Below are 12775 nucleotides of genomic sequence, written 5' to 3'. Positions count from 1 at the left end.
GAAACTGGAAGATACGATATAACGTTAGTTAGGAGTTACATATACAGGAAACTTTGTGCTATCCGGCACCGACGGGACCGAGTTGTTGCCGTCCCATCAAAACTGCCGGACAAACCAGCGCTAATGTTGAAACATACGGAGCTTTTCAGCTCCGTGTGAATCAACAAACCCTGTTGCTTAGCAACAGCTTCAAAACAGTCGGCTGCAGCTTAAAAGCGTCTCTAGCTGAAGCTGTTGCTTAGCTACAGACCTTGCAGAGCCTGACTGGGGGGAAAAAAAAAGCAACGAGAAGTTTAAAAAAAACTTATAGGAAATGGCTCCTGAATTTTGCCGGTAGATAAAGCTTTCCGGACTTTTAACCTCCGGATAAACCAAAGTTTCCTGTATTGTAATAGAAAAGTGGGTTGGGGGGGGGGGGGGAGAGAATAAAATGAAGGCAGGCATGGACAAAGCAAATGGTGGCAGGTGGAGAAATAGGAGACAAAAGCTGGAGTGAGCGGAGGACAATTCAGTCAGCACCTAGAATAACATTCAATGAATAAAACCCAAGTGTTTAAACATAAGGGGGGTAATTTTGACTTTGGGTGTAAGTGTAAAACGGACAATATCGATTCAGCTGCTTGTTACACATCTCCCGATTTTCATTGAAAGCAGCTATTTTTTGTAGGTTGGCTTGTATATAATTCCTCCTATTTATAAAAAAAAAAAAAATGTCTGTTACGTTAAATTTTTCTTTTATTTTTAAATGGATGCCTCCTGTTGTACTCACAGTTGTAATGAAATCTATCGTGAATGTTTCTTTTTTGCTGTTTCGTTTTCTTTTTAATACGCCTTTTTTGAAATGTTGGATATATGCTTTGTTTTTTAAAAAAAATCACAGATCCGGATGACTCTCTGGTTGAATCTAAGGATCAGTTAAATCTTCACTCGCTAGATCACAGTCAAAACTCGCTAACTCCAGAACAAGAAGTTATGATCGCCCATGCTCACCCTGAAGGGAATTACAACACGTACGTGCCCAGGGGATGCGAGAACAAGTGCCACTCTCATTTCCACGACACCATCGGCAATGCCGATGATTCCCATCACCACCACCACCACTACCATCACATCCTGCACCATCACCACCATCAGAACCACCACCCCTATAGTCACGGCCACTACTACTTCCAGGAGGAGCTGAAGAACGCTGGAATTGCAACCCTGGCTTGGATGGTGATAATGGGCGATGGACTCCATAACTTTAGCGATGGTTTAGCCATTGGTAAGACCATTACCACTCATTTAAAAAACTCGAGGGTACGGTAGCGTAGTGGGTACGGTAGCGTAGTGGTTATGTTACTGGACTAGTAACCCAGAGGCCTGGTAGTAATAATCCGGAGACGTGAGTTCAAATCCCACTACGGCAGCTGGGGAATTTAAGTTCAATTACAGGAAACTCTCGATTTCCCGGCACCTAAATAACCGGAAATCTCTGTTAACCGGCAAAATTCAGGAGTAGGTTCAGGTAAGTTTTACTTCATATTAGTGGCCGTTCCTGGATCTGTGGCTGTGTAACTGGGGTTCCTGCACTTGTTGCTAAGCAACAGGGACGCTTGGTCTGTGGCCGGGGTTCCTGCAGCTGTTGCTAAGCAACAGGGAAGCCTGGATTTGTTGCTGTGTACGGAGCTCTCGTACTTTTTAACTATACCTCTCTGTAATTCGGACTTTTTGATAAACCGGCACCACGCCGGTCCTGTCGGTGCCGGATAAAAAAGAGTTTCCTGTAATTAAATAAAAAACCTGGAATTAAAGAGCTAGTATCAGTAATGGTGACCATGAAACTACGGGATTGTCGTAAAAACCCATCTGGTTCACGAATGTCCCTTAGGGAAGGAAATCTGCCGTCCTTACCCAGTCTGGCTGATATGTGACTCCAGACCCACAGCAATGTGGTTGACTCTTAACTGCCTTCTGCAGTGGCCTAGCAAGCCAGTCAGTTGTACCAAACCGCTGCGACAAAGTCGGCACTGTGGGAGTACCATCACCACACGGACTGCAGCGGTTCAAGAAGGCGGCTCACCACCACCTTCTCAAGGACAATTGGGGATGGGCAATAAATGCCGGCCTTGCCAGCGACGCCCACATCCCAGGAACGAATAAAAATTAAAAAACAGTATTCCATCGCTTCTAATACAGTAAACTGCAAGCACCGTGTGACGCAACAGAAATGTAGCAGGTGCTGGCAAGTTGAACGTTTAAAATGGTTGGGAAGTAGGTTTCATTCAGTACGGGGCTTAGCTTGCTGTCTGCGTAACTAGTTTCGCGAATACAGAATAGAATCATAGAATGGTACAGTACAGAAGGAGGCCATTCGGCCCATCGTGCCTGTGCCGGCTCTTTGAAAGAGCGATCCAATTAGTCCCACTTCCCCTGCTCTTTCCCCCATAGCCCTGCAAATTTTTTTCCCTTCAAGTATTTATCCAATTCTCTTTCGAATGTTACTATTGAATCTGCTTCCCCACTGCCCTTTCAGGCAGCGCATTCCAGATCACAACAACTCGCTGAGTTTAAAAATAAATGTTTCCTCCTATGTTTTTCTCCGTGTTATGAATAACAAAAGTATGATTCCGTTGAAGTTCAGGGTAGAATTGTTAAAATATATGAAAATTGACACTAAACATTTACATGCGTAGAATTTTACAGCACAGAAACAGGCCATTCGGCCCAACTGGTCCGTGCCGGTGTTTATGCTCCACATGAGCCTCCTCCCACCCCTCTTCATCTCCCCCTATCAGCATAACCTTCTATTCCTTTCTCCCTCGTGTTTATCTAGCTTCCCCTTAAATGCATCTATGCCATTCGCCTCAAAACTACTCCATGTGATAGCGAGTTCCATATTCTCGCCACTCTCTGGGTAAAGTGAGGTGATGCATTTTGGTAAAAAAAAATAACAGCAGCAATTATACTCTGAATGAAAATAGGCTTGGTGTGTGGAAGATCAGACGGATTTTGAGGTGCAGGTTCACAGGACATTAAAGGCAGCAGCTCTGGTTGAAAGCAAAAAAAACTGAATAGAAATCTAAATGATTTGAAACCTACAAATTCAGGTCTAAATTGCTGCTCCCCTTTATATAATTTTCACCATTCAAACTAAGTCCCGTGCCCCTCAAGCTCTTCCCTCCCCTACCCCATCCTGATGCAGCAAGTCTGCAGCGCAGTGTTGTGCAGGGAGTGGGAACTGGATGCAGAATTCATAGAATCATTGAATAGTACAGCACAGAAGGAGGCCATTCGGCCCATCGAGTCTGCGCCGGTTCTTTCGAAGAGCAATCCAGTTAGTCCCACTCCCCCGCTCTTTCCCCATATCCCTGCAATTTTTTCTCCTTCAACTATTGATCCAATTCCCTTTTGAAGGCTACTATTGAATCTGTATCCACCGCCCTATCAGGCAGTGCATTCCAAATCCTGACCATTCGTTGTGTAAAACAAGTCTTTCCTCCTGTCGCCTCTGGTTCTTTTGCCAATCACCTTAAATCTGTGCCCTCTGGTTATCGACCCTTCAGCCATTGGAAACATTCAGGAACAGCAACTTCTACACTGTTAAATACTTCTTCCAGCCATTGCAGTTTGACTCTACTTTAAATGCATCTGATCTTGAGGCGAGAAACTGACTTGATTTTAAAAAGATGCGATCCCAATTGCATGAAAGTAGGATTTTAAAATTCCTTTCGGGTGATTAGAATAAATGATTTTTAAGTTCAGCATAATGTACATTGATATTATGCTACATATATTTTACGTTCAGCTCCGTGTATTTAAATTTCATTTCGTGTTTTTTTTTAACCGCAGCGTAATAAATATTTCAATCTTGTATTTAGGAGCTGCTTTTACTGGAGGCTTGTCCAGTGGATTGAGCACGTCTGTTGCTGTATTCTGTCATGAATTGCCACATGAACTGGGTAAGTGTAAAACAAAATCTACACAATAGCAACATTTGACTGTAGTTGCAATAAGAGTAGCAAGGTAGAATTGCTCTACCATTAGCAGGCACATTCATAGGACCCCAGAGCTGTACAGCACAGAAGGAGGCCATTCACCCCATCGTGTTTCTACCAGCACTTCCAAGATAATTTAATTGCCCTGATCTCTTCCCATAGTCCTGTATCTTATTATGTCTTATCTAATCTTCATGACCTCAGGATGTCCCAAAGCACTTTTTGAATTGTAGTCACTTGCATTGTAGGAAAAGCGGCAGTCAATTTGCGCACAGCAAGCTCCCACACACCGCAGTGTGATAAATGGCCAGATAATCAGTTTTTCATTGATGTTGGTTGAGGGATAATTATTGGCCAGGACACCGGGGAGCACGCCCCCTGCTCTTCTTTGAAATAGTGCCGTAGGATCTTTTACGTCCACCTGAGAGGGCAGACGGGGCCTCGGTTTAACGTCTCATCCGAAAGACGGCACCTCCGACAGTGCAGAACTCCCTCGGTATTGCATTGGAGTGTTGGCTTCGATTTTTGTGCTGAAGTCTCTGGAGTGGGACTTGAATCCACAACTTTCTGACTCGGAGGCGCGAGTGCTACCGACTGAGCCACGTCTAACTTACTGAGATGCAAGTTGGCTGCTTGCAAGACGATAAGGCTGCACACTAGGGTCAATGTGTAACACAGTATGGAGGCGGAGCTTATAATATAAGGCAGCAATAATTTAGAAAGCACTGAGGTTTGAAAATTGATTTCCAAAATGCTTCACACTATCTCTGCATGCAGGTGATTTTGCTGTGCTGTTGAAGGCTGGAATGACCGTCAAGCAGGCTGTTCTGTACAATGTCCTATCTGCGTTGTTGGGTTACCTGGGCATGATAACTGGCACGGCCATTGGCCATTATGCTGAAAATGTCTCCATATGGATCTTTGCTGTTACTGCTGGTCTGTTCCTGTACGTGGCCCTGGTTGATATGGTACGTATATACCACGCTACTTTTTTAATGCAACTTTTATGTCTTTACTGCTACAACAACTTGCATTTATATGGTGCCTTTAACGTAGTAAAATGTCTCGAGGTGCTTCACGGGAGCGTTATCAAACAAAATTTGACACCGAGCCACATAAGATATTAGGGCAGGTGACCAAAAGCTTGGTCAAGTGTAGGTTTTAAGGGGCGTCTTAAAGGGGGAGAGAGAGGAAGTGAGACGGAGAGGCTTAGGGAGGGAATTCCAGAGCTTATGGCCCAATGGTGGAGTGATTAAAATCGGGGATGCTCGATGCCAGAATTGGAGGAAAACAAGTATACAGTGACAGCTATCGGATCTGTTGTACAAACTATGACAGGACATACTGACAATAATCCATTCACTAAGATTTTTTCTATGGTTTCCAATACAAGGTTTGTAGAGCATTGTTAACACGTATTTATAGAGTATCGTTACACAATGGCCCGTATTTTCCGATCGGAGGCTTCCTGCGTGCGGAGGCCTCCGTTCTGGAAAAAATCTGCGCACTTACCTGAGGGCTCCCGAGGTGTGTGTACTTCCGCTCCTGGGCCTCTCCAACTCGAAATGTGCAGGGCCCAGGTATCCCAGAGGCGCAGGCGGTTCGCAAGCGTCCCTGGGATCAGGTGGGTCATGGGGAGCCAATAGGAAAAGGGAATCTCCCTTCATACACTTGACAGATAGACCTGTCAAATATATGAATGGAGATCACCCCCAAAACACTAAAACATTAAATACATTTTTTTAAATCACATTTTTAAAATGAGTTGAAATTAAATATTTTAAACAAAAATTAAATTTTTTGAAAAAATAATTTGTTTTTTACGGGGCTAAAAATAAACTTAACTTTTTAAAAAATATTTTTAAATGAGAAATGAGTGGGAATTTAAAAAAAAAACTTTTCAACTCTTATGCTGGTAAAAGCAGGCCTTACGTCAGGTTTTACCAGGCGTAAGATTTTTAAGGGTTTTCAGCGGGCGGAGGTTCTGCAGAAAGCGGAACTCTTTTTCCCCCCCCCCCCCCCCCCTCCCCCCCGCAGAGGCCCTTCTCCAGGGCAGGTGTCCAATCTGTCAAGAGCATTCTTGACAGATCGGAAATGCTGGTTTTCAGCGCATGTGCTTGGCATTCCTGAACCCAGCATTTCCAATGTCCTTACGGGTGTGTACACAGCACATATAGACCCATAGGGATCGGAATATACAGCCCAATGTGTTTATGGAACATTGTTATCGGATATATTTCGAGAGCATTGCTGCAGTCTCTGTTCTATATAAATGCCAGTCTTTCTTTTCTTCAGTAATTCCACCAGTTTCTGTCACCTCTGGCACTGTTGCCCCTGCTGATAAGCTGTCCAATATCCCTCTGCATCCTCTCATTGCTTCCGATGTAGCTAAAGAATGTTTTCATTTTCCACTGTGTCATCCATTACTTGCCCTTTCTCTGTTTGATTCTCTCTATCCCGTTCCTTCCCCGTACATTAAAAAAATTTTATGCACCTTTTTCTCCCTAATGCCTTCTGTGATACCCTTTTTCATCCATGTTGCTTTTACTCTCTTGTCTGGTTCTGGTCTTATTTCTGTGATTAAGCTGCCTCTGCAATGTAAATAAAATGTGCCCTTAAATAATCTCTTTCCCACCCACTCCTTTATTTAAATAATTCTTCCCCTTTTAGTCCTTTGATGCATTTCATGCTCTTGAAGGCTGCTTCAATTTCTTAATCGCTTTTATTATTTGTTCTGTCCTCACTCAGCAATAGACCCCAAAAATCCCCTTAGTGCAACAAGGCTTATTATCACCATTCCCATTAGTTTGGAGCAAATCCAATCGTTCCTTCCCCCCCCCTTGTGGGTTCCCTCACCTGTTTTAAGAAAAAGGACACTCTGCTCCTGCTCAGATAAAGTTGCTTTTTTGCTCGTAAAAAATTCTCTCTTCGTTCCAATTAAGCAGTTTTAATAAACCAGCACATCAGGTGTTTTTATACAATTTCAATTTAATTGAAGAAATAATTAGAATTAATAGTAGAATTTTTCTGTCAGGACTATGGGGAAAGTTTCTCCAGTCTTGAGAAACGCTGACAGTATCACCATCATAGAACAGCAGGGGAGTGGGGCTAATTGGCGAGCTCTTTCAAAGAGCCGGCACAGGCACGATGGGCCGAATGGCCTCCTGTGCTGTATCATTCTATGAGTAGAGTGTGCCCACTGTCAGTCCCAGTTAATCTTATGATCACCCACAGCAATAGGACCCATCTTTGTTTTCTTTTCTGATGTTCTGTGACATATTCCTACCACTACCCTTATTCATCTTACAACACATCTGTAAATACAGACTGCAGTGCCTCTTATAACAACACATCTGTAAATACAGACTGCAGTGCCTCTTATAACAACACATCTGTAAATACAGACTGCAGTGCATCTTATAACAACACATCTGTAAATACAGACTGCAGTGCATCTTATAACAACACATCTGTAAATACAGACTGCAGTGCATCTTATAACAACACATCTGTAAATACAGGCTGCAGTGCATCTTATAACAACACATCTGTAAATACAGATTGTAGTGCCTCTTATAACAACACATCTGTAAATACAGACTGCAGTGCATCTTATAACAACACATCTGTAAATACAGACTGCAGTGCCTCTTATAACAACACATCTGTAAATTCAGACTGCAGTGCATCTTATAACAACACATCTGTAAATACAGGCTGCAGTGCCTCTTATAACAACACATCTGTAAATTCAGACTGCAGTGCATCTTATAACAACACATCTGTAAATACAGACTGCAGTGCATCTTATAACAACACATCTGTAAATACAGACTGCAGTGCATCTTATAACAACACATCTGTAAATACAGGCTGCAGTGCATCTTATAACAACACATCTGTAAATACAGGCTGCAGTGCATCTTATAACAACACATCTGTAAATACAGATTGTAGTGCCTCTTATAACAACACATCTGTAAATACAGACTGCAGTGCCTCTTACAACAACACATCTGTAAATACAGACTGCAGTGCCTCTTACAACAACAACACATCTGTAAATACAGACTGCAGTGCGTCTTATAACAACACATCTGTAAATATAGACTGCAGTGCATCTTCCACATCCACCCAAAGACACACTGTGCCAATTCCTGGACCCTTCCTCTCAGCAATGTACAAACCTTTCCTGATGAACAGTGCCCACCCCATTTTCTTTACTTCTGTATTCTTGGTAAAGCACATGCAACCCTGCAGATTTGTTTCCCACTTGTCCATATCCAATAGCCAGGTTTCAGTGATTCTCACTATTAGCTCCCTGTTGAGCTTCACCTCTAATTCACCCATTTTATTTCTTAGGCTGTTGGCATTCATGCCAAGAATCACAGAGTTTTACAGCACAGGAAGAGGCCGTTCGGCCCACCACTCTGAAAGGAGCTATCCGCTCACTCAGTGCCATCCCCCTGCCCTCCCCATTGTCGTCCAAATTTCCTTTTACATGCTATTATGGATTCCCCAACTGTTCCTGGTCAGGCAGTGATGTTGGTTGAGGAATAAATATTGGCTCCAGGATACCGGGGAGAACTCCCCTGCTCCTCTTCGAAGTAGTGCCGTGGGATCTTTTACATCCGCCTGAGAGAGCAGACGGGGCCTCGGTTTAACGTCTCATCCGAAAGACGGCACCTCCGACAGTGCAGCACTCCCTCAGTAGGAAGGAGACCTTTGTGCTCAAGTCTCTGGACTGGGACTCGAACCCACAACCTTCTGACTCAGGCGAGAGTGCGATACACTGAGCCATGGCTGACACCTAGTACCGTTTACCTAACTATCAACAAGCAGCACCTTATCAAATGTCGTCTTTAAAATCCCTACACACAATATCCTCTGAATTTCCTCTGTTATACACTGTTATTTTTTTCAAAGAACGCTATTAAATTTGTCAGACATAACTTGCCATTTACAAATCCATATTGGTTATCCTTGATTACCATGCATCTTTCCAGGTGAGTATTAATTTTATCCCATGTTATAGCCCACTGCTGATGTTAGGCTGACTAGTCTGTAGTTACACAGTTTATCCCGTTCTCCCTTTTTGAACAAGAGGTCTTACATTGACAACCCTCCGGTCCTCTGGCCCAACATTCATATTCAAAGATTTGAAAGATTGTGATCAGAGCAATGTTCCCTATCATTTATTTTGAGCCGCGCGGCCCATTTAACATCCCGCACAGCTTAAAGGGAACATTGAATCAGAATCTCTGCTGTTTCCTCCCTCAGCATTCTAGGGTGCCAGCCACCAGGGCCTGGTGCCTGTTCCACGTTGACACTGTCCCAACCTTTATTCTTGTAACCGCGACCACGATGTCCGGACGGAATAGTAACTCTTCATTTGGTTCCGAACAAAGGTCAGCATCTCGCACTGCTTTGAACTATAGCGTAACTGTAATATAAAAATGAGTAATTCCGCTTGCCTTCCGATTTATTCCTGTAGGTTCCTGAAATGCTTCACGGTGACGCTGGTGACCATGACTACAGACACGGGGCATACTTCCTTCTGCAGAATGCTGGAATGCTCCTGGGGTTTGGCATCATGCTGCTTATTGCTGTATTTGAACATAAAATTTTGTCAATTGTAAGACTGTGATGTTTTTGCTTGCGTCTGAAGCCTGTAGGTACTCTTAAGTACTAGATTCACGTCTTATTTATTTATCTATTGTCTGTGCTGTTGTATGATTTGTAATAATGTAGTGAGGCTGATTGGTCCATGGTAATGATGTGACGCCGTGATCCATGATAGCTCCCTCCCAGCCTCTGCCTAAATCTACACCCATGCTTTCTCCCAGTCCAGGCCCAAACCCCCTACTCCTATACCCAGCCCACAGCTCAACCCCCAGTTTTTCTTACACCTGTGCATGTTCTTGCACTAACATATCTTCAGCCTCATCAAGGTCAAACTGGGACACCAGTACCTTGAAGAGAGAGACATTATCGGTTACAATTGGCAGGACAGCGGGAACCCGGACGGGACAGACTCGTGACCACAGCTGGCCGTGAGATTTTCCACGTTTCTGTATTTCTAACTCGGCCTCTCCCCACTTGACCAGGAGAGGGAACTCTGGCTAGGCCCATTTTGCTGCATTCTCTCCACTTCTGGAAAAAAAATTAAAACGTACAATTTGATACATCAGTCAAGTGACGTGTGAGCTACATAATAGAGACGGTTACAGGGAAACAGATTGACGAACAGTTGTTTTACAGAATCTGAAGTGTCAGTGACACGGGTACAGCGATAACCGTGAGGGAAACTGAGAGCCAAATAAAGAGAGCTTGGGAGATAAAAACACAAAAAGGGGCGAAATAGAGACAGTTACAGGGGAACTTCTGTTTGCTGTGCAATGCCACAGGCTCTCAACTTGTTTATATAACTTGGTTCTTGACTTTTGCTTACTTTCCACTAGTAACCAAGGATTTATTCCTTTGGTTAAAACGCAATCGCAAATTCTAACGGCAGCCTTATACTTTTCCGTCAAAACAATGGTTGACACAAATCCAGTGAGGAGAAAGGGTAACTCATCATATGCAAATTGCCTAAAAGTCAGCAATCCCCCCGTGATTGCTGCACACGGAAAGACACTGGCTCAGTTATTGTTACTGGAATTCATATTAGAGAAACCATTTTGCTCTTTATATGTATATAAAGAAAGATAATACGACTGTTCCAAGGGAAGACATGTTACGTTGCAAATGGTGCTAAACTGATTTGAATTTTTACCTTATAGAATAATACAGCCCCGAAGGAGGCCATTCAGCCCATCGTGCCTTTGCTTATCGGTGTTTTGTTTTTCCTAAGTTGAATGTACTTTTTTTTAATGTCTAGCTCTTATCCAAAGTCCTCTGACGGGAGACATTCGATGCTGTAAGGAAATACTAATTTTTAGAACCGTGTACTTGGATGTTATATTTTATTTATGGAATAAAATCTGGGAGTGTAGAATTCCAGAGCAATGTTGTAAAAAAAAAAGTTGTGAATTTTGAAGGAAAAGCTTCTTGCTCGGCCACAATCTGTAGAAAATAGAACAGCAGAAGTTGGCGATCGCGTTATCGTCCTTTCAGAATGCAGCATGAAAGATGCACGGGGTCTCCCTTCAGGATTTAATGTTGAAATTAGTGTTACAAGATGCACTGCAGTCTGTACTTACAGATGTGTTATAAGATGCACTGCAGTCTGTACTTATAGATGTGTTGTTACAAGATGCGCTGCAGTCTGTATTTACAGATGTGTTGTTATAAGATGCACTGCAGTCTGTACTTACAGATGTGTTGTTACAAGATGCGCTGCAGTCTGTATTTACAGATGTGTTATAAGATGCGCTGCAGTCTGTATTTACAGATGTGTTGTTATAAGATGCACTGCAGTCTGTATTTACAGATGTGTTATAAGATGCACTGCAGCCTGTATTTACAGATGTGTTGTTACAAGACGCACTGCAGCCTGTACTTACAGATGTGTTATAAGATGCACTCGGTAGTTCAGAACACTTGGCAGATATTGGTTTTTGAAAGTAAACTATTAATGTTATGAAAAATGAAGGTTTACAACTTAATTATTGCAAACATTCCTTTGTTATAAGTATTTATAATCAGTATACAACAGAAGTGTTCACACACAAGCTGCACTGGAGTGATGTTACATTCCATTTTGCTTTGTCTATGTAATAGGCAATAATAGAAGGTGGGGAAATGCAATTAAACTTGATCATAAATAACTCCTACGATTTGCAAATGAAATCTGGGGTTATATTTAAAACGAATGTATGTTACTGGCAAGGACTGGACTGCCACGTTTTTTTCTGTGTATGAAATCTTCCTTGTATCATTTTCACCTTTTTTAGATAAGTCTGTATGTTGAATAAACTACTGTGACAGAGTGTAATGAAAACACTGGGGGCTTGTTTGGTATATGTCTTTGTTTGGTAATGAAGGAGCAGAAGTTGTAGACGGTTCCTTGTAGTAAACGCTCTTACTTTTGACCAATAAAGTGCTGTATTATAGATTTATGCTCTTGCTGTTTTTATATTTAGTGTCGTGTTGTGAATTCTTAAATAGGCAACTTTATTTCTGAAGCTTGCTATCCAATTATTTTAAAGCTGCTTTGTCTCTTTTTTTATATGATTAAATACTGCGGAAAGTTACAGATTTTTATATTGAAATAGTTACAATTCTGATTGATATTGATGACCTCTAACCCCTGTGAGAACAGCTGATATTCCTTGTGAAACAGAGACACACTGATGCATGGGTTGAAATGCTGACAGTTAGCACGTACACCTGCCCCGCCAGAAACCGAAGCAGAATCCAGAACAGCTTTAAAAACAAAAAGTGCACAAAAAATGTGAATTATTTTTTAATAAAAGGTATTAGTTGGTCTCCTGTGATGTTGCACACTGAGGAATCAACACCTAGTGCAGTATTCCGGTTAATCAGGGTTAGAAGGCAGGAGGATAATCAGACCAAGGAGGGAGAGAAGAGCCGAGGCGGGTGTCAAGGGGAGGAGAGAGTGAAGTAGTGAGGGGGAGGTAGAAAGGAGAGAGAGAAGGGGGGAAAAAGCAAGAAATTGAATTTCTATAATGCTTTTCACAATCTCCGAACATCCCAAAGTGCTTTACAGCCAATGAAGTACTTTTGAAGTGTGGTCACTTTTGTAATGTAGGAAATGTGGCAGTCAGTTGGCGCAGAGCAAGATCCCACGAACAGCAATGTGATAATGACCAGATCATCAGTTTTGCTTTTGTTCA

At 42.5% G+C, this 12775-nt stretch overlaps 1 protein-coding gene across 2 annotated transcripts in view; it reads left to right on the top strand.

Moving 5' to 3' along the window:
* The window catches only part of LOC147115293 (zinc transporter ZIP6-like), a 31919-nt gene extending 19886 nt beyond the window's left edge, over positions 1-12033 (top strand). For both annotated transcript variants that reach the window (XM_085993710.1, XM_085993709.1), the window contains exons 7-10: positions 881-1264; positions 3861-3941; positions 4755-4945; positions 9472-12033. In XM_085993710.1, the coding sequence (XP_085849836.1) occupies positions 881-1264; positions 3861-3941; positions 4755-4945; positions 9472-9624 (809 nt within the window). In that variant the 3' untranslated portion in view covers positions 9625-12033. The remainder of the gene's footprint in view (positions 1-880; positions 1265-3860; positions 3942-4754; positions 4946-9471) is intronic.
* Positions 12034-12775: the final 742 nt, after the last annotated feature.

This window comes from Somniosus microcephalus, chromosome 7 (assembly GCF_052327205.1).
Source record: "Somniosus microcephalus isolate GS21.2 chromosome 7, FLI_Smic_1.0, whole genome shotgun sequence".
NCBI classification, from domain to species: domain Eukaryota; kingdom Metazoa; phylum Chordata; class Chondrichthyes; order Squaliformes; family Somniosidae; genus Somniosus; species Somniosus microcephalus.
Note: the sequence above shows the minus strand (reverse complement) of the source record. Positions and strands in the feature narration are given on the sequence as shown.